Here is a 20,778-nt window from a genome sequence, read left to right on the forward strand (position 1 = left end):
CAAATCTCTTCTACATCTAAACTAACGGACTGCACCGTTGAAATAAAGATTTTGATAATATTTTCGAGAATAATCGAACTTTAACGCGATCGCTTCATCTATACCCATGTTTTCGCGGTTTTTATTTTTTATTTAAATTCTGGAGGGTGGGCAAATGAAATCTGAGAGTGGGCAAGCGTGGCCAGATCGGGTATATTCGTATCCTTCTTTTAAAAAATTGAAATGAATTCATCGTGAGTGATGAAGACAAATTTTTTATTTTGTTCATAACTTTTTTTGGAGGGTGGGCAAAAAAAAATTTTTTATGGGCAAACGTGGGCAAACGATGGACAAACGAATGCCGTTGAGTTTTTCCAAAAATTTGAATTTGGGGGTGCTATCGTCACAGACCTACCGCAAATGTATAAATTGTTTCCGCTGTGCTTTAAGATGCGAACATATGAATGAAAGGCGGAAAGGGACACGACTTCGATCGAAGTTATGCGCAAAGATAAATAAAAACTGTCGCTTTTGGTTTTCTTTTAAAGATAATACATTTTTGTTGGTCCGAACCTTCATAAATAACCATTATTAATAAAATTCTGCTTTATTTCATTAGAAAATGAAATATTTCATTAGAAGGCAACTCTTATATCATAGTAACAACTTACCCCAATGCGATAACAACTTGCCCCATATAGGGGTAAGAAGTTCCGCTTCGATCAGCCACAAATAAATTACTTTCTATGGGAAACCTATTACAATATATTAAACACAAGCATAAAATCAGAAGATATAATAAATTTAACAAGAAATTAGTCAATAGTGAAGAGAATAACTACATTATTTTCCAGTCATTTTGATGGTTTATCGAAATCGGAACTTTTAGCCCCGGCCTCCCCTACACTAATGGGGACTTATCCCCGTTTACCAATAAAAATAAAAGTAAAGATAAAGTCACTTATTTCTGGAACACCCAGTAGTGTTGCTAACGAATGCACTCTTTCGCAACTTTCCCCATCGAAATATAAAAAAATACAGTCGTCTCATTCGACAAAAGCGTGAAGTAGAAGCACTCGTGTCCGCTTGTAAGTAGAATAAGCCAGCGCATAGTCAGACACCACGTATGTTTGATTAATGTGCTTCGTTTCCCCTGAAATATTGCCTCTTTCGGCCCCAGTTTTTTTCTTCAGCCTTCCCCAATGCCGGCACTAAATTCCAAGCCCTCATTCTGCGGAGGTTGATCTTTCCAGTGGCAGTTTCAATAATAAGAAATGGCTTGAATGCCTCGCGCCTGATGCGCTCTAATCAAGCGGGCCGCGAGAGCAACGCTCCACGTTCACGTACGAGCTGGTACGTGCGTGTCCGCGCGGAATTGCCGTCGAATCGTTCCGTCTCGACGGAGAATGCGATTCGCCGCGGAAACGACGTCGCCCCTGTCCGGTTCCGCAATTCTTCCGGTTCTCACGATCGCGCGGAATTCCCGACGATAACGAATATTGCCACTGTTATTGCCTACCCATACGATTTCAGATTTCGTTCGTCGTTCCCCGTGCTTCTTCCCCTGAACGGGAACGGGCTCGTGCGATACATCTCCGGGGCACTGGGCCAGAGGAATCGGAGTGATTCGATAGTCTTCCCGATCGTCGGGATTCATTTAAACGTGCCTTTTAAAGCGTGACGCTTCCAAATCGCGTCAGAATTGCTTCCAGCAGCATCGAATTACCCAAAATCACTTACGCTTCCAATTTCCCGATCTTATCGATTACAATCTCGCGGAAATCTCCATCCAACTAGGTCCTCAGCTTTCTCCAGAGGCTACTTGAATATTTCACGCGGAAGTTCTCTAATTCTCGCTCGATTCGACGTATTTCCATCCCGGAAACGCGCTGCACATTTAATCAGCCCTCGATGGGAGATCGGGATCTATACTTAAAGCAGGGCTGAAAGGAATTCTTGTAGCTTTCTTCATCGCCACGGTATCCATTCGTTTTTCCATCGTAGAGTTGACAAAATTCGCCGTGAAATTCCGCCAGTCGTCGCAGCACTTAACCGGGGCACCGCGATCGAAAAATTATTCCCCGGCTGTTCCGCTCCGCGACGAATTGTTTGGAGAGCCGCGGCGCGGCCTGTTCACGCGGGAGCGCGGAGCGCTCGCCTCGAATTGCCAGCAAATTGTCCAGCGCTGACAGGGAATGCATTTTCCCCGCGAACAGGTTCATTTACTCATTCTCGGGTCGTTGCACCCCGCCCGCGAATCGTTTCGAATCCTGCCCCTGGCAAAACAGTCGATCACGATTATCATTTCTCTCGCCGTTGGACGGGAATTTCCCGGTGACTTCCTGGGGTATTCAATTGCTCCGCCGCCTTTCGGCACGTTTTTCACGACGGAAACGGCGGTGGGATGGTCGCGAGATGGCATCGTCCACGTACCCTCAGCTACGTGCGCGTCCTCGCGAATTGCCGCGCGGAATTGCCTGCAAATTGCCCTGTCCTCGCAAGCCATTCCTCTCAGCTGCTTGTCGCCGTTCTTTTGACCCACGCTCCCGTGAACGCCGAGCGTAAAATAACAGGCATCGCGATGGAACACTCGTCCGGTAGTAAAACCGAGAGCCAGGGAAATCTTGTTTCACGCAGGGTCTATCATTCGCCGGTTAACGTGGCGCGAGGAGTGATTGGCCATATTCCATCCCTCTATCGGCCGAGTAACCAACACGGGGCCAAGATCGAGCAGCGTCGAACCCTCGACTTCCTACCCCAACCAATCCAAACACATCAGGATAGGGTTTTGTTTCGACGGGGTCGCGAGATCCCCATCAACAACGACCCCGGAGGATTAAGGCGTCTAAGAGGTTTACTGACGTAATCAAAACGGCCTCTCGAGCACGATTGCACTCCGCCCCGACAACACTCGAGGGCCCTTGATATCCAAGAAGCCTGTAAGTATCGACGACTCGCCCTCCAGACACTTGTAACGAAAACGAACGGAACGAAGCGTCGAGACGACACGAGGACGCTGCCAGCAAGCTTCCCTCGGTTTCACTGGCCAAGCATTTGGTTGGCAGGCAACAACCATTGTGGAGAACGATTAATTCGCGAACAGGATTCACGGCGACCTCCCGGGCACGATTTCCTACCTGCTGCAAATTATTATAATTTAACGGAACACGATGGCCCCGAGTGTATCTGAGGACAAACGCCGCCTAAATGTTATTACATAAATCCTGCCGGCGTCCCGGCCCATCCCGGATATGATAATTAGCATTAAACGTATACGGCCCCGTTCCCATGGTCGGATATTCGTCCTGGTTAACATCGCGCTCGCTTTAACGCCGCACGTCCCTTCCTAGAGGTGGAGATTATTGTTCGTCGGGCGTCCATTCCTCCCCTGTTTCGTTGCTGACAATGAGACCTATGTACCCACGTTTCTGGGGCTACGTTTGGCGGCTGTAAACACCGCGAGACACGAGGTGCGGTAAAACTTGCGCAGCTCGAACTGGGATACAATAAACCAGCCGGGGGATGCTTTCTCCTCCACCAACGAATAGCACCTAGGAGTATCCCCGACGCACTCAGGCTGGAGAAGCAGAGCTGTTGCTAAACATCATCCGTAAACCGAGATATCCATCGCTGTTAGGACAATCTGTGCGAATAACTGTGTCCATGGAAGGAGCCTCCCTTTGGGACTTATGTGAACGCAGGGTATCGTACGGAGGCTCGGGATGGACGATGAAAAAGTGCAGATGCAGCCGGTAATTTCGCGGAGCCGGCTCTTGCGACGAAGAAAGCTTGGGAATTACTGCAGCTTATCCGGGGCGAGGGAGCAGCAAGCTCGACGGGCGGGGAAGAAAAATACGCGTGCTTACGTGTGCGCGCCGTTGCGTGGTCGTTAGAAGGGCGAAGAGATCACGTGGCTGGGGAAGAAGGAAAAAGCGGCGGAAAGGATGGGCCGAACAAAGAGGGTGCAGCCTGTAATAAAGCTCAAAGGCCGACATCGCTCGACCGACACCTTCTTGCCAGGCTTCGGCTAGGGGCTGGCTTTCGTGCTGGCGAAGCAACCTGGCCCGATCAGGACGCGAGCCGGTCGCTCGGGGGAGCCTTAACGACCATTGTGCAAACAACCACCGACTACCATGCAGCTTTTTTGATACACGAGCCGCTTCGCCCGGGGCGTATATCTGGACCGGAGATATGGCAGTTCCGCCGCGTCACGGACCCGTGTCCGCCTTTTAATTATGTTTTGGATAGGAGTAATTATGAACCCCAACTGACGAGCAGTGCCGGCGTAATTACATTTCCAGTTAATCCACGACGACCCGCTGGACGCGGTCCTTCTTCTTTCTGAGCCACGGTTTTGGGAGAATTACCGGCTACCGTGGTGATTGATCCGTGAAATTTCGTGGGAACTAGAGTGCCCAAGTTTATCTTCCAGGATTCTGAAATTTATTTACGCTGGATGCTATCGTGTGACGGTTGCAAGAGCCTGCCACTCTCCTCGCCACTATTCTGATTGAAATCCATGAAGCTCGTTTCATGGCCGCGGCGATCCTCGTTCGAGGAAAAACAACCCGATCCCGATCACCATCTCGTTTCCCTTCACCCCTCGATCGCGATGTACGGATCAGACTTAATGGAATTCAGCGCACGCGAAAGAAAGCGTCGAACTTCTGTCGAGCAGACCGTTCCAAGAGAACTGTGCGTCGAATTCGCTTTCCTCCTCGTTGCTCCGTTCCGTTCTTTCTGCTCCTGGACGTATCCTCTTAAGGGGTTGTACGTAGTCAGGCAAAACACAAATGATTTCGTTGGTATATTAACGTATCCTCTGATTGACGGAGGGAATTTCCGAAAGATTAATTTAAAACTACTAACGAAATCTTTTTTGTTTATTGATTTCACGTAATCTGGTTCCGAATAGCAGTGCTCGCCGCAAAACCAAATTTTTAAAAAGGCTTCTTGGATGTCGGTTGTTACTTTATTATAAACGTAAATATTTTCCTACGAAACAATTATTAAATGTTCTTTAAATGTTGCTCTTTTAAGTGCAAAAAGTTGTGTAAAAATATATGCCTTCGCTTTTTCAAAAAAATTCAGAAATATTCGCCTCTTTTCGGCTGCCTGACTAGGTATAACTCCTTAAGCGTCTCTCGCCATAAAACATGTTGGATAAGTTGCAGGTTAAGACCGCCCCCACGAACAGACTCGGTTTGACGGTTCGCCTGGAATGTTTGTCAGCTGAGCGATTTTTCTCTCTAAATAAAAATACTAGTGCACCGGTGCCAGCCCGCGCGGATCCTGCTCCCCCGCACCCCTCGAAATTCGCCGATCCTATCCATTAACTGAATCAACGCGTCCGCTCGGATTTCTACCCCCGTTTCCGGGGATGAGAAACAGTGAACTCGTCGATGTTTCCAGGCAGCGCCGAGGAATCGTCTCTAAAACTTGGGTGAATCTAAATATACGAGACCCCTGAGTAACTCTACCTCAATTCTTTTAGCCGAATGAGATCTCTGAAACAAAATGGGAGAAGCCGAGGAAAGAGGAAAAGCAGCACTGGAACATTGTAAATCAACCCTTCTTCCTTTCTACGGCTTGCCACGTTTCAGTTTTCTTTCGATCAGTTTCTCGTTGGCATCGAGTTTCCTATCGGTCAGTTTCGAGTTCAATATTGCTGAAGCTTCCGATGGATCGCCGTTGACAAAGGTGTTGGTCCGCGCGATTCCAGCTCTTCCAAGTCGACCTCGATTTCACTGCTGACACAGAACTGACGGCCGAGCGAGGACACGGGGGAGAGGTGGCAGAGGAACTTAACTTGGATGCGTATCGATTTAATTTCTGACGCCACCCCGGCGTCGATTGCCTGGTTAACTTCGAGCCTGGCCAGAGGGTTGCCCGTGAAAACGAACGAGGGTGGGTAATTTAATTGGCCGCGCTGTATCTTGGTTTCAACGGAGTTTAGGGATCGAGAACGTTGAAATTTTCGGAGGCGACGGCTCGCTCCTCGGGATTCACTGCTGCCGGCCCTAACCTCGCCATTTTCTTGGTAGTTGCGACGTCATCTGACCCCTGAACACGAAGCCAGTCGTAAAATTTGTTAATACGGTGCTGTGTGGCTGATATAGGGGTATAAAGTCTCCGTGGAATTGGAACTTTTTAAGAGAAATGAAGTAGACTCCACCCTCCGTCTACTTAATTAAATTTCTTTTACACCTTTAAGGAGTTAAACAAATTCTCCATTCGGGAGCCCTAGCATTATCCGGAGATAAAAACAACGCGATTAAATCGCGAGACAGTCCGTTCGTTTCCCAGTGCAAATTTGCACGAGGGAAATCACACGCCAGTACACCTTCCAGAAACGATTATATTCAGCCTCGCGTATATCGTCGCGGAAAGGAATCTGCGATCATCGTCTCTCCGCTCTCAACGCTGTTTCGTCACACTCTGTTACCATAATCCCACAAGGAGCTCGCGAGGATGCGGCAACACGTTATTGCACTTGTTCGGAACGAGAGCTGAATACTTTGCGGAATCGTTTACCGATCAGCCCGCCTATCCGTGCGCGTGAAAATTCAGCTCCGAGCTACAATCGAATCCGCGCTCTTGAGCGAAGTGTCGTTCCCTTGGATATCTGCCGCGCCGGGAAAGAGAATCGCTCAGATCCGAATATCCTGATTACACAACTCGCCGGGAATCAATTTCCAGCATCTGTGTTTCGCGTCCCTGTACTCTCGCGGTTCCAGAGGCCGGAGGTCCTCCGACGAAGAGCGATGGCGACATAGGGTCGGTTTTCAGCGGGAGCCACGAAAGGAAATCGTCGCGGATGAATTCGTACGGTCATTAAGCGAATCTGTGGCCCAGAAAAGAAGCGAATGGCTGTGTCAACACGTGTGCAGAATGGACGCTCCGCGAGCGGTATTGTGGAATAGGGTGGCCGAGGGGCGGAGGGCGAGGGGGTGTTCTTCGAGATTTCTGGACGAAAGTGGATCATGAAATCCGAGAGGAAGGGGTAACGTACAATAAGGAAAGGGGTCTTCGCGAAACACATTCCGCGGGAGGCATCCCTATTGAAACATCCAGCAACAATACCAGCAGAAGCGAAGGCACCGTGAAGAATAATATTTTCCTTATTTAATTCGTTTCCCGTCGACAAAGCACGGTAGAACATTAATAGCTGCCCGATTCCCCCTTTCATTACTACTTGCTCGTCATCCCCCTTCGAACCAGCCAAACATTCGCTCCCCATCCCCGACGCGAACAAGGGTGAATCTTCCCCCGATAAATTCGAGGTGCAGGCTCCTCGCGAGCTAATTGAACGGGGAGAACTGAATCAAGACGAATAACGCGGTCGGTTAAATTGAAACAAACAGGAACGTCCGTCGAGGAGCTTCAGTCTCTCGCTCGCAGCAAATTACCGAGATGCATCTGCAAGACGGAGCAGCCCGGGTGTATAAAGTGGCGCGATTAATGGCGCCCGCTTACAGAGCCATCCGTTCCCGGCGCAGTTTATTCGGAAGAAATTAATCGGACACGAACGTATCGCCCGTCGACGGAGGGCGCGTTTGTCGAGAGATGAACGTTCCCCGCAGCGGAACAGCTTCTGCGGAACAATTCAATCGCAATCAGCTGTTTCAGCTCGCGGCTGGGAGAAGGATTGACGAGGCGGGCGAAAAGACAGCCTCATTGTCCATACACGGAAACGCATATAAACCTCGCGCGCTACGACTCACTCGAAAGGTGTGGTCCACCCGTGGAGAAGTTGGGAGCGGCGGACACCTCCCGGACTTTCATGCAAACGAGACGGTTTTTGGGAGCTCGGCGGAGGGCAAGACAAATATTTTCTCGGAGGCCGTTGACGACAACGGAACCCCTCGTTTCGCACTCGAAATTCGCTAAAGTAGAGCGAACAGGCGTTGCCGGGCGGGACAAAAGAATCCCTAATGGGACAGCAGCAACTGAGCTATTGCATATTCCGGAAGCTTGCCATTAAAACCGGATAACCTTTACACGAATTGCGGCGCTTTGCAGTTTCAGTGACGGGTCCGAGGGCTTTATCGGCTCAAAGGGAGACGACTTGATTAATAATCTCGTTTCCGTGTGCAGAGGGCGTAGTTTTTGGTAGCCGGGGCGACGGAACTCCTCGCGGGAATTAATTCGGACTGAGGTCACGCGCCTCGAATGCCCTTTATCCCCTTCACCGCCATCCTCGTTTCAATTAACCAACGATTAAAATAAACTCGCAGCGTCGCGAATGCTACTCAGACGGATCATCTCTCGCGGATCATTGTGAAACAGGTGCATTAATGCTCCGACGAAAATTCCATCGAGCTTCCACTGGACTCCGCTACTTTGTGCATCAGAATTCGTTTTGCAGTGGTCAGCTAATAGGATTCCCCTGATGCCTGCGCAAACAGCTTTACAATAATTGTAAAACTTTGACGATGTTACTGTTTCACAGCGATGTCTAACTTCTCTCTGAATTTCCCTTTGATTCTCGTCTTTTAAGTAATCCTAATGAATACACCACCCGAACGTCAGTCCACCAAAGGATAGCGAGACATTTGATCCAATTGGAGCCGCGACAATCGATAACGAAGAGAATTTCCCAGCATCGTCACATTCTCGTTCCTTCTCTCGTCCCTTAGCACTTTTCCTGCTAGCTGATCGATATCTCCCGATTAAATCCGCCGGGCCGCGTAATTATCCGATCGATCCGGGGCCGTTTCGTCCAGCGAATCCAGCCAGATCGCCAAGCACTTGGCGTAATTTCCACGCCGCGGGGGTAACTTAAATCGGGAAAGGTGTTGATTCTACGCGATTAAGTATATCAATGGACGCTCTCGCGTTCCCCCGGCCTGGGGATCGATGCAGGATTCACTGCATGACAATTCCGGCCGGGGATGAACTCGATTGCGGGTAAACGCACCGACCTGTCGCCGGGAAATGAGTTTGCACGCCCGCGACGTTTGCTATCTCGGATGCAGCAACGTGCAACTCACCACCTCCGTGATTATTTCTCCAACAAGCCATCGAGTTTCACCCTTCAAGGTGATCAGCCGAATTTCCCTCGATAAAGTTCACCCACGTTCCTTCCATCCCGATTTGCTGAAACACGAGTGGTTCGCTTTTGATCGATACAGAAAAGGTAGCCGCGTGCTTTCTTTAACTTCGCTGTACAGAAAGGCAGCGTACACGTCGATAGTTCCTCGTAGCACCCATAGCTTAGAAACGAAGCACACACTGCATCGGTTCTGTTTAATTCAGAAATCAGAGAGCTCTTCCACGAGTCTCTACGCGTTGTAAAAAAAAAAGGTAAGATAAGGAATAATAACAATAAAAGCCGCGATAAGAGCGTTACATTCTAATGTACGAATACGATTATTTCGCGGTCGTAAATGAATTCCTTTACCGCGCTCGGCGATAGCCGTACGTTAACGGACCGTTTCAGAGAGGCACTGGCAAAAAAGTTGCGCCGTGGGTTACGCTTTACGAAATTTCGCCTGGGGCCGCTCGCTTAAAACACCGTAACTGGTTGGATTCTGTTCATTCGGGAACGTCTCGTCGGCCGTCAGAAGCACGGGGATTTGCCTAAATTTCACGAGGGCTTGGCTGGTAAAAAGGGGCAGAGAGAGAACAGGCTTCCGCGAGCAGGGTTCGAATCCGTACGACACGAAAATCGCGACTCGAATCGATTCAGTCCTCCCCAGCAACGGCTCGCAGTTACAATCGCATTCAAGTATAATCGTCTCTGAAGATCGTGTCGCCTCCGTAACAATGCCGTCCCCCATTGAAAATAGGGGCGGGAGAAGTTCCTGCTCGAGAAGCAAGCGTTGCTCTCCGCGCGCGAAGATGCCGCTGCAGGAGCGCTGCACATTTTGTTAGCAAACCGGGCAAATTCCAAGCTCGCTGAGTTTTTCAAATCAGAGATGCAACGATACCCTCGCATCCTTGTTACCGAAGCATGCCACGGCGGGAGAAGACGATAGTGCTTCGTGTCATCGTTCCAGCAGAGTCTCGAAAATGCAGACTCCGTTGCTGTGCCTCGTCAAAAGCTGACACACACACACGCAGACTTCTCGAGTCAAAATGGGATGAGTTTTCTTAAAAAGAGTTGTCGTCGTTCGCTCGTTCCTGGAGTCCATCGGTTTTTGCGTTAATAATTTGGGATTCTAATATCAGAGGGGAGGTGAAACTCGAGGCTGGCGCAGTCTGCAGTTGCGAGAAATCATAAAAAGAGGAGCGCGTAACGAGATACAGATACTCGGAGGAAGCGCCGGGTATCTTTCTTTCAATTTCTCTTGCCGTGCACGCCACAGAGTAACGATATATCGCGCCCGACGATGCCAGGGAAACGCTTCCGACAGTAAAACCGATCAGGAACGCTTGTAAACCTCGCGAGGTACCGCCGGATCTCGTCGACGTGCCAGGGAAATTGAGTTCGCGTATCGAGCTGGCTACGTGCAGCCAGAGTGGGAACACGCAAATTTTATTTCGTACGCTTTTGGCCGAAATCCACGTCGCGAGGCTCCGCCTGTCATCGGGAGGAACTGCGATTCCAGGGCAGAGAGAAACGAGCCGGTTGTAGGTAGCTCGAGCAAGCGGCATTCGTGATTCGATGATGCATCGTTCGAAACGAAACTGATTCAAATGGAAGCGGGTGTGCACGCTTCGGGGAAGCACCGATCGTTACCGGCGACTTCCGTCTCGCCCTGTGTGCCCCGACGACTATGGACTGTTTAATCCGAATGAAAGCTGCGAGTGGAGGAATACTTATGGGTAGCAACCTTCCTCGTAACGCCGGGCAAGTATGTAGTTCTCCAGGACGCACCGAGCAAGCTTGTAAACTCTAACGAGACACATGTGATCCCGTTGCTTTACATCGTCGATAGCAGCCATTCCCAGTTTCCCGGTTTAAAGGAGGAAGCGCAAGTATCTCGCCCCGTTATTTTGCCTCGCAGGCAGATCTTATGCTGCCTCCGATACTATTAGCTCGACAGAGGCACGTGCCTCTCGTTTGCTCGACGCAACGACTTAGGATTTCACGAGGGGGACTCGAACCTTTTGTTCGGAATCAGTCGCGAGAGGACAATTTCGTATGGAATATCCGCGACTGTTTCCCTCGAGAGTTCGATTGATAGAATCAGATAGAGAAACAAGTGTTAAGATCGACAAATTCCATTCGCCATTCACAACAATCGTGCTGGAACTTCCTCAATTCGAAGGAGACACAATCGGTGCTGCTTGCAAATTTCATTGCAAATCAGAGACACTTCGGGGTACACTTCAAAGTAACGCTGTCAATAGCGAGTTCGAATGGGGCACGTCTCGTCGGATCCTTCTGTTCGCACAGATTCTTCGATTTTTGCCTCGGGGAATCTTGGGTCCAAGAGAGCTCGAGCAAAATATCCGGAAGGCTCCTCTAGTTTTGCCCTTTTTAGAGGGATCTCTTTGGACCAGAGTTTCTTCCATCGGGGAGGTTCGAAAGGCCGCGGAAGAATTTCCATTTCATTACCGCAGGAACGATTTCTGGCCGGGAGCTCCGCGGAGGGCCAGGTTAATTCGAACCGGGCGGAATTCCTCGGAACAGGGTCGGCTTTCTGTCACGAGGAAGCCGTGAGCAGCGTCTCGGTCGAAATTTATTAGAACTTGTAACGGATAATGCACCCCAGAGATGCAACTTCTCTTCTCGTCCTCGGCTGTTCCGTGCGGCAAGCGCGAACTTAATCGCATTAGGAGATTGAAGCACGTCTGTACCCGGGAGGGTGCTACGAAACTTAAACAAATGGCCGTGCACCGCCCCTGTTTATCCGAGCTGCTTAACAAACCTTTCGGAACCGTATCGTTACACGCGAAATCGCCCGGGCAACTTTCCCGCCGTGAAGTTGCCGATCAGAAAGAAACTTGTACGTACCATGGCGCGAGGCAGCTGAAGAGAAGTCGGGAACAGGGAGAAATGCATCCACTTTAAGCGCGTTGCAACATCCCTTATTTCTTCAGCTGTCGGGGTAAAAGAGTTTTCCCGTTCGAAACACAGACTCGGAGAGTTTCGGAGCGCAAACTGTGCTTCGAAACAACGTGCAGAGAAAAATGGAAGAAACAGATGACACGTGCCGTTCCCTAATTTTAATTATCCTGCCCGCTGGAATCAGCCGCGCGTCGGCCTCTAGCGAACGGGGACTCCTATTGATTACGGTTTAATTATACGCTTCTATTCCCGCCGTTCGATTCGCCCGGCTTCTCCCTCGGCACCCGCAAGAGTTGTAAATTCTGCAAACGCTTCAAGAGCACGCGACTCTTTGCGATAAAGAGTCCGTTAATTACTGGCTAACGAACGGTGTAACCTACGGAGCCGGGAGCTTTCGACTTTATTTGCCCTCCTCGAAAAGTTGATGGTTAAAGGACTTCGCGGATGAGTCGCGGCAAACGCGACAGAAACGGCCGGGCTTTTATGCTCGAAACACTTTAATCGGGAACGAGTTTTCTCGGGTGCGCGACACTGTACCCTTTCGCCCGCCCGCCCCGCTGAAGTCCCATTCGGTGCGCTCCCGCGACATATTTCACTCAGGCGAGCGCCCCTTTGTTATGGATCCGGTGGACGATCCCGGTAAACAGGGGGGAACGCGTAAATCGCGGTGTTCGCCGCCAGCCCCTTTTAACGTCCGCGGAAAGGAGGGGTGGCGGCGGCCAGAAATGGTAATCGCATTAGAGGATGACCTTCGGCTTTTGTCCCCGTTAAACACCGTATCTCTGTCTTGTATCGTTGTTTGGCAAGCTCGCGAAAACGGGGCGCGTTCTGCGGTGTCCTCCCGCGAACAGAGAATTCCAGATATCAGGTCCTGATTCGGAAGACGCCGTCCTGATGGCGACGCGCCTCCCCTCGGTTTGACGAATTAATGCGGATCGATGATCCACTCACTGTCGGGGAGAGAATTCTTCGAGGGAGACGGAATGCGAATGACGAGAGTTTAAGAATCGAGGTTTGAGAGTTAGTCGCCAGCAAGTCACTGGAGTGTTCGATAAAGATTGTAGGACGTGCAAACGGGATTCGACGCGAAGGGGGCGCGCGGAAACCGTGGAAACGAAGAAAAAGGGAACGCTGCTTTTCATCCGCCTCTGCCTCTTTTTTTCTTTTTTTTTGCTCCGCGAACACTGGAGGGCTAATCGCGTTAAAAGATTGAAGCACGACAATTCCCAAGTAGCCAGCGCGAACCAGCCTCCTCTGAACCGCGTTTCTGTCACCGAGCATTTGTCCTTCTTCATTTGTCACTGCTCGGGGAAAATCCGACGGCGAGGAGCGCGCGTCCTTAGCGGCTGTGAGATTGTCAGCTCCGTAATAGCGGCCCAGCCGTCGCGTCGGCTGACTGTGAATTACGGTTGGGAAAAATAGGGGTGAACCTTAAGGAAGATTCATTTCCGGCCTTACCTTCCGCGGGAACTTTTGTGGATCTCCCAGCAGATGCAGAATTTAAGCACTGCGGTGGACCGATAATTGAAGAGTCCTTGTAGAAAACACTGTGCCAGAGTTAAAAAAAAATTATTGAAAAATGTTCTACGCGGTAATGGTGATACTATATTTCGCCTTTTACTACAACTCCCTTCCATCTGAAATTTCCTCTCTGACCGCCCTCTCGTCCTTCAAGCATGCAGTGGCATTATTTTTTGCTAATCAGCAATAGCAATTAATTCTTAACATTTACTCTTGTTATTTTTCAACGTCACACATTTGAAGTTAGTCCTTACTCTTGGTGTATTTGGCTATCTCCATTTATTTTCCCTATACACTGATAGTGTTAGTTTTAAGCACAATCCAACCTCGATAACTCGAAAACCTCTGTAATTTGAAACTTTTCTTCGTTCCCTTCCGCCCCGCTGTAAACACCTGTGCAACTCGAAATAAAACTTCCCTAACTCGAACTATATTTTGCATGTTAAATTATGTATTTCACCTCTACGACTCGAATTTAGAAGAACTCCGAACTCTACAACTCGAAGTTTACTTCTACATATGTATTACGAAATTTCGTAGAAAGATCTCAAAATATTGCGGAAAATGTTTGCTCTGCATTATTCATGATTGAAAATACTGTTCAGTTACAATACACTAAAAGACTAGCACAAAGCAAAATCACAACTTGTTTTTAATATGCAAGGAAGCACAAAATTATGATAAAATGAATTTCGAGCATAAAATGTGTCTTATAATTATTTTTATATATGTAGGTATATATTTAGTACACAAGTTGTAGGTATATTTGATTATAGGTATACAATAAACAATTGAACTTTAAAACTTGAATTTGTCTTGCTTTACAGCTTCATCAGTCGAAAAATTAAAAGTCGTACAAAGTTGAATTTTCCAGCTATAAGTCGAATTTTCGTTAGTTGAACCTCTCTTACTCGAGAACTCTATAATTCGAAGATTTTTTTCCCTTCCCTTGAGATTCGAGTTATTGAGGTTCGAGTGTAGCTTTAAGTGGTAAGGTTAACAACAGCTGGCAGCTGTACCTCGCCTTTTGCACTCCTCTACTGTTATATATGCTATATAAGTACTAACTATTATTTTTTTATTCTTTCTCTTTCTCTTTTCCTTATATGCTTTCTTTTGTAATGTCTACAGTGCAATAAATAATAATTACTATTATTATATTATAGAATTTGATTTTAGACACTTACAGTGTTTTCTACAAGGACTCTTCAATTATGCGCAACTCCAACTACCAATTCGCTGAAGAATAATGAAGATCCTGAAAGAATAATCACGATCGCGTACTAATAGTTGCAAAAGAAACATTACAATACACCTACAGGGTGTATCTTGAAATGATCTAACACCTCGATCCTCCGCGTTACACAGAGGAAAAGAAGTGCTCAGTTCCCCTTGAAAATATTGATTGGCGTTCCCCTGTAATCTGTCTAATCCACATGCGTACAGTTTGCCGAGGAGCTCGCTGCCTGCGGGGGATGCTAGTAAACCACGTGAGATCGCGAACCGTCTTAATAAACCATTAGAGATCCCCGGCACGGGCCATTATTCTTGCATTACACGTATCCATGACGCGATGCGACCGCTTAATGGCGCGCGGCTGGGGTTTTACACGGGCAGAGCCGAGACGTATCGCGCGCGAACTTAATGCCGACTTGAGTCAACACGCCCGCGGCTTAACCCGATAAGCTTAGCCCGTTGATTCCGCGCCGCCCTGTTCCCTGTCACCCGATTTCATCTACCTCGGCTCCCTCGGTCGGCTGGCAAATTCGCGAGCGGCGCTCCCTCCGCCACGTCGCACAGTTTTCAGGGAGATTGACGCGCGCGCGGAATTCGCACGCGCTGCTTCGTCACGCGAGCAACACTCGCGTGCGCTTAATAACCGACGCGACCGTTCGAGATCACGATACAACGCCGGTTCGAGCACCGAACTCGATTACCCCGCTGGCTTGAAGCGCGATTTTTACACTTCCGCTCGGTGCCCGTCCGAAGAAACTCGCAACAAGTTTCTTCGAGGGGCGTAAGGTTGATGGACGTGACGCAGAGCTCGGTGGCTTCCAGGAAAGCGTAGAAATCTCAGGGATGCGCGGGGGGATCGTAGATTCCGGGGGAAATTTCATCATGATTGCGTTTTCGATTGAGTCTCAAATTTAAAGAATTCACATGGCAGCAATAAATGAAAAGTTCTAGCTTCGACCAAGGGGCAGGGGGGATTATTTCTGATGAGTTTTCGGGTTGTAGGGTTTTAGGAGAGTGTATGATACACAGGGTTATCTTGAAACGCAATTTATTTGCATCGTTTCTCTTTTCGATTCCCAGCATGCTTACGCGAGTGGCTGGAGCCTGCGTATCAAGTTTTCCCTGTTATCCTGTGGGCTTTTTAATACTATGGCCCTCCAATACGATGTTCTATTAAAACGTCACTCTCCAGCTCGACAACAGGTAGCTCTACGCTCTAGGGGTTTAATAGCGCGCATTAACGATGAACTCGTTACGAGTTTCGTTTAAGTGGAAGCGGATTCCCAAAATTTACCCTTTAAAAACGTTCGCGTTCCAGTCACGGACGAGGGTTAATTGAACAACGCTGGCGCGAGACGAGCGCGTTGGAACGGTTCGAGCCCTCCAATTAGCGACAAACAACGAGATCAATGGGAACGATAAACCTCGGCGGTCCGAGCACCGCCAGAAAATTGTATTTTTTCGAGGCTGGTCACGTTCCCTCGATCGTTGGGCTGGCCCAAAGAGCGTCGCGGGGAAGAGGAATGTGTAAAGAAAAGGGAAATTGCAGCAGGAGGAAAGGGGGAAAGGCCCGTGAATTGTACGAGTCAGCTACCGTGGACCAAACTGTCTGGCATAGAAATCCAATCTTCGGCGGTGTTTCGTGGAGGCCAACGTAAGCTGGTTTCGAGGGGTCGTGGATAAGGGTGGGTTACCCCGCTGCATAAAGGGCGAACCGTCCGATATATTCCTGTTTTCCCCTTTTACATCCTGCTCCCGCCTTTCTCGCGTGACCGCTACAGGATACGCCATGGAAATGCTCCGACTGGAAATAGGCTATGTGGGAGGACCCTACTTTTCGAGCTACCTACGTGTTCCTTACGTGTGCACCCTGTACAGTGAAATTGAAAGGAGTGTCGTAAGAGTAAGGTGTCCGCGAGGATCACAGGTGTTCCCGCTTTGAATTTAACAGCCTTCTTTCGCTTAACGAACACTCCAAGCATCGACCTAACCCTGCTTTGAGGGTTGCAACGGGGTGGGCTCGTTTACTGGCTCGTTACTGCGTTAATGATCCGCGTGGGTTGTGCTTCTTTCCTGAATACTCTGTACTTATGTCGAATATTCCCCTAGTTTTGTTTTAGAGCAACATTTGAGGCGTGCGCGTCTGCCTATCGCAACTTCATTAGAACCCAACCTACTAATCTTTGACGATTGTGCAAGGAGCCGAACTCGATCCACTGAGTTTGGATTCGTGGCTGTTTCCATTCTCGCCGCTGGTAATCCGTCGTTTCAAGCTGTCGAACAATGAATTCGCCTTCTGGAAGTAATTAAGAGCCTAATTGGACCTCTTCGGCGATAAGTCGACAAATTGGCAGATCGAGTAACAAGGGAGCTGTTGGTTGACGTGAATAGGAAGAAATTGTTATGAAACGGGAGTGGAGGATCATCGAAGTCCTCGTTACCGTTCTCTCCCTTTTGTCGCCACTTTCGCATCGCTATTTAATTCTGAAATCTGAAACTCTCACCCCCCCCCCCCCCCACCCTCCAAACCCTAATCAGTCATCTGCAAAACAGCGGATCGACGGTGCGCCGAGTTTCGAGGATATAATTAACTGGTGAATTGGTCTCTGCTGTTCGTTCGACAATGAGCAAGTAAATTGTGCTTGGAAGATTAACGGTCTCGGTGGAAGCGCGGTATTAAATTAGTACCCGGTGTCTTTGCGTGCTGTCAGCCGCAGCAAAGCCACTGTGCGTCGCGTCAGCGCGCATAGTTTCCTTCCTCCTTTCCATCAAAGTTGGATCGCTACCGCGTTAATTAGATCCAAGACCGAAGCGATCGAGCGAGCTGAAGGTCGTCATCGTTCGCGAAGATGAATTAATCGAGAGAGTCCCGGAGGGGGAACGCCTTACCTTGCACTTCGGGTATTCTTCTTCGGGCGTGGGTCTCTTCCACCCGAGCAGCGGTGGGATGCAGACGAGGGCGGAGAGTAGCCACACCAGCGCGATCATGAGCGCTGCCCTGGCCGGTGTCCTCTTCTTCAGGTATTTCACCGCCTGCGTGATGCTCCAGAATCTGTCCAGGCTGATCAGGCACAGGTTCATGATGCTAGCGGTGCACAGCAACACGTCCATAGCCGAGTAAATGTCGCACCACCAGTAGCCGAATATCCAGTAGCCCATGATCTCGTTGGCCAGCGAGAAGGGCATGATCACCAGGCCCAAGAAGAAATCAGCGACAGCCAGGCTGGCTATGAACCAGTTCTGAATATTCTTCAGCGCCTTCTCCGTGGCTATGGCTATGATCACCAGCATGTTGCCCACCACGATCACGATCATGAGCAGAGTCGCCAAGATGGAGGCCAGAACAATATGCGGCAGGGTGTACCCCGACGGATACAAGCTCTCCCCGAACACAATGTACTCTGTGTCGTTGTACAGGCTGCCGTTCCACGAGTATCTTAAGCTGTCGTTGAAGGAGTCGTTACTCGTCCCGCCGATATCCTCCATTATGCCCCCCAAGCCGAACAGCAGTTCCAGCTCCCTTAGTCTCTCCGCGTCTTCTTGGTCAGAGGCAACGCCGATGTCGGTGGTGTTGTCGAAGCCAGCGATACTCCCGTCAACGCTACCAGCAGCGTCCACCTCGTCGACCTCCTCGGTGACAGCGAAGGAAGGCTGAGTCCCTGACGCGGTGTCCTCGCCGCCGAATCGAGTCCCCGGGTTCAGTGCGGCACAGTCACAAACCGTCCTCTCAGTTCTCTCCGCGTCGTAAACGTTCGCCTGACCGATGGTATTGTTGTTCCCTTGAGTGGTGGTAGCTGGCTCGCTTGGTCCTTCGTCGGCGGCGTCGTGGATTCGTGTGCCACGCTGGCCGATAGTCGCGGTGGCGGCTGATAGCAGCAGTGGATGCTGTTGGTCACTCGGGGTCGCGTGGGTCGCGTGAACCTCGTTAACGGAAGACGTCGAGCCGCCGGTTGGTCGAGACCACGTCATGTTCTCCTCGAAGACGCTGGTGGACGCCGTTGTCGGACTACCGGCGTCGATGGTCATAATGGTGCCGAGGAGCGGCATCACTCGCACCCTCGCCGTCCACTGCTGATGCTATCTCGACAGAGTCGAGGCGGACGTGGCGGCCGCGCGCGAGTAGCAGCGTGCTCCGGGTACCAGCTCGAGTAGCAGCAACAGCAGGATGGTGGTGGTCTCGTCGCATCTCGAGGCCAGGGGCGTCATGCCCGTTTCAGGATGATGGCATCCTCATCAAACGGACAATGTCACGTAGCTGACGGCTCGACTCGGTCAGGCTCGGCGATTCGTTTTGTCGCGGCACTCTCCTCGGTTCGACGGACACAGCGGCTGCAACAACCACTACCGTACTACCTGTTACTCGACACTGTCCCCTCGCGCTTAACTTAGTTACCTAATACGTTCCACTGCGTTGCACCCGACTACGGTTTCTTTGACCCCGGAGCCAAGCGTTTCAACAGTTTCTTTAAGGGTCAAGATCTTACGGAACCTGACTTTCGGCGGTGCCGGACCGTCACCCGAGTACGTACCTAACCTACCTGCCCTCCGCGTTCCCACAAGTTCACCCTTGATTTATTGCTTGCGTGAGTTGCCACTCCTTCTTCGTATTCCCGCTATCCGGCCGGTTTCTCACGATGACGGAGTTAATACGGAAAGAGCGTACAGAGAGATTTATGGATAGTCCGCTGGGTGGCTGGATTAAGGAGATAAAGGTGGATGGAGAAGGAGGGAAATTGAGGGACGGAGAGAAAGAGAGAAAGAGGAAACTGGTGGGCAAGATGAGAAAGAAGGAAGGAGATAGATATTGCGAATGAGCGTGAAAAATTGGTCCCCCTTTTTTAGCTTCCTCTTAGATTAAACTCGAACGGCTCAGAGCCTTCTCCAGGGCCTATAATTGAGCGAGCAAAATATTTTCACGATCAGCCTGGATGATTTTCGAGCGAGTCGACTACTTGCCGCGAGCTATCGAATGGGTCCCGAACCGATCGTGGAGCGTGACTCGAACGAACCCTAACCCCGATTACGCTTATCGCTTCAAGTGTTCGCGATGGATACGCGTCACCGACGCGGCTCCTCCGGCAATCGTCTTCCTTCCTAGGAATTTCTACGCGCAATTCGACGTGTGGTATTTCGCACCGACAACGTCCGCGAGCTAATTAATCACCGCGCCACGGCTAAAAAGGCTAAGCGCTGGATACCCGTACTGCTCCGACTTGCTTTTGCGAATTGTAATTCTTAAAATCCTCTGTCTTCTTTCTTTATTATTCGCCAACCGAGAAGAATGGAACGGAACGCCACCACGGCAAACGAAAGTCGAGAGAGATTACTTTTAGAATTCTACGCACGTACAGACACACGCGACGAAATTGTGAACTTGCTTAGTCGTTAAGTTTCAGTTACGTACATTTATACATCGATTTACTCGCCTATATACCTAGGATTCCCTTGCTTCTCGTAGGCTCGTGTCCGGCTTTGCCCACTGTACGAGGGTGGTCCTCAGAGCTTATCAGTTATCCTTTAAGTATAGAATAGTAATCCTAGCGCGAGAACGATTCGAGGAGAGACGAGAAGATGGGTGAGTAGGAGAGAAGTGAAGGAGGCTGAACGCGAATGATGCTCCTCTCCGATCAAAGTCGACCTTCTGGATCCTTATGTACACCTATTTACACGCTCAAGATTCGTCGACACACGCCCCTGAACCTCTACGACTGGCTCGTCCTTTAACCCACCCTCGGTTGACACTCGGGATCAACAGGATGCACACTGTCTACTCGCGTTTTACGTGGACGTTTAGAGTCCCTGCACCACCTGCGATCACTTAACACGTCAGCTGATCGACGGACCGAGCAATGTTCTCTGTATCACACCCCTTCGTATGGATCCACCACTGTCCTTGCACTTCTTCCTTCGTGGTCTCGCGGAGGCCTTTCCTTTTCCCCTTGCTCTGCCCAAGGATGATCCAGTTCTTATCGAGATCACCGCCGTGTACGCGTCACGCTGCTAGCTTTTCCATCGAGTCTGGCATCCTCCACACCTCCTCGTTCGACACATTTCTCATGAGACGCACTTCCTGCCGATTACCA

The 20,778-nt window shown here is 49.8% G+C and overlaps 1 protein-coding gene across 1 annotated transcript in view; it reads right to left on the reverse strand.

The window, feature by feature from the left end:
* Octalpha2r (alpha2-adrenergic-like octopamine receptor) overlaps positions 1-19,283 on the reverse strand; it is a 116,211-nt gene extending 96,928 nt beyond the window's left edge. Inside the window, exon 1 of the mRNA XM_076822565.1 lies at positions 17,585-19,283. Within this exon, the coding sequence (XP_076678680.1) occupies positions 17,585-18,742 (1,158 nt within the window). The 5' untranslated portion in view covers positions 18,743-19,283. The remainder of the gene's footprint in view (positions 1-17,584) is intronic.
* Between the last annotated feature and the right edge of the window lie 1,495 nt (positions 19,284-20,778).

This window comes from Andrena cerasifolii, chromosome 10 (genome assembly GCF_050908995.1).
Source record: "Andrena cerasifolii isolate SP2316 chromosome 10, iyAndCera1_principal, whole genome shotgun sequence".
In the NCBI taxonomy this organism is placed as follows: domain Eukaryota; kingdom Metazoa; phylum Arthropoda; class Insecta; order Hymenoptera; family Andrenidae; genus Andrena; species Andrena cerasifolii.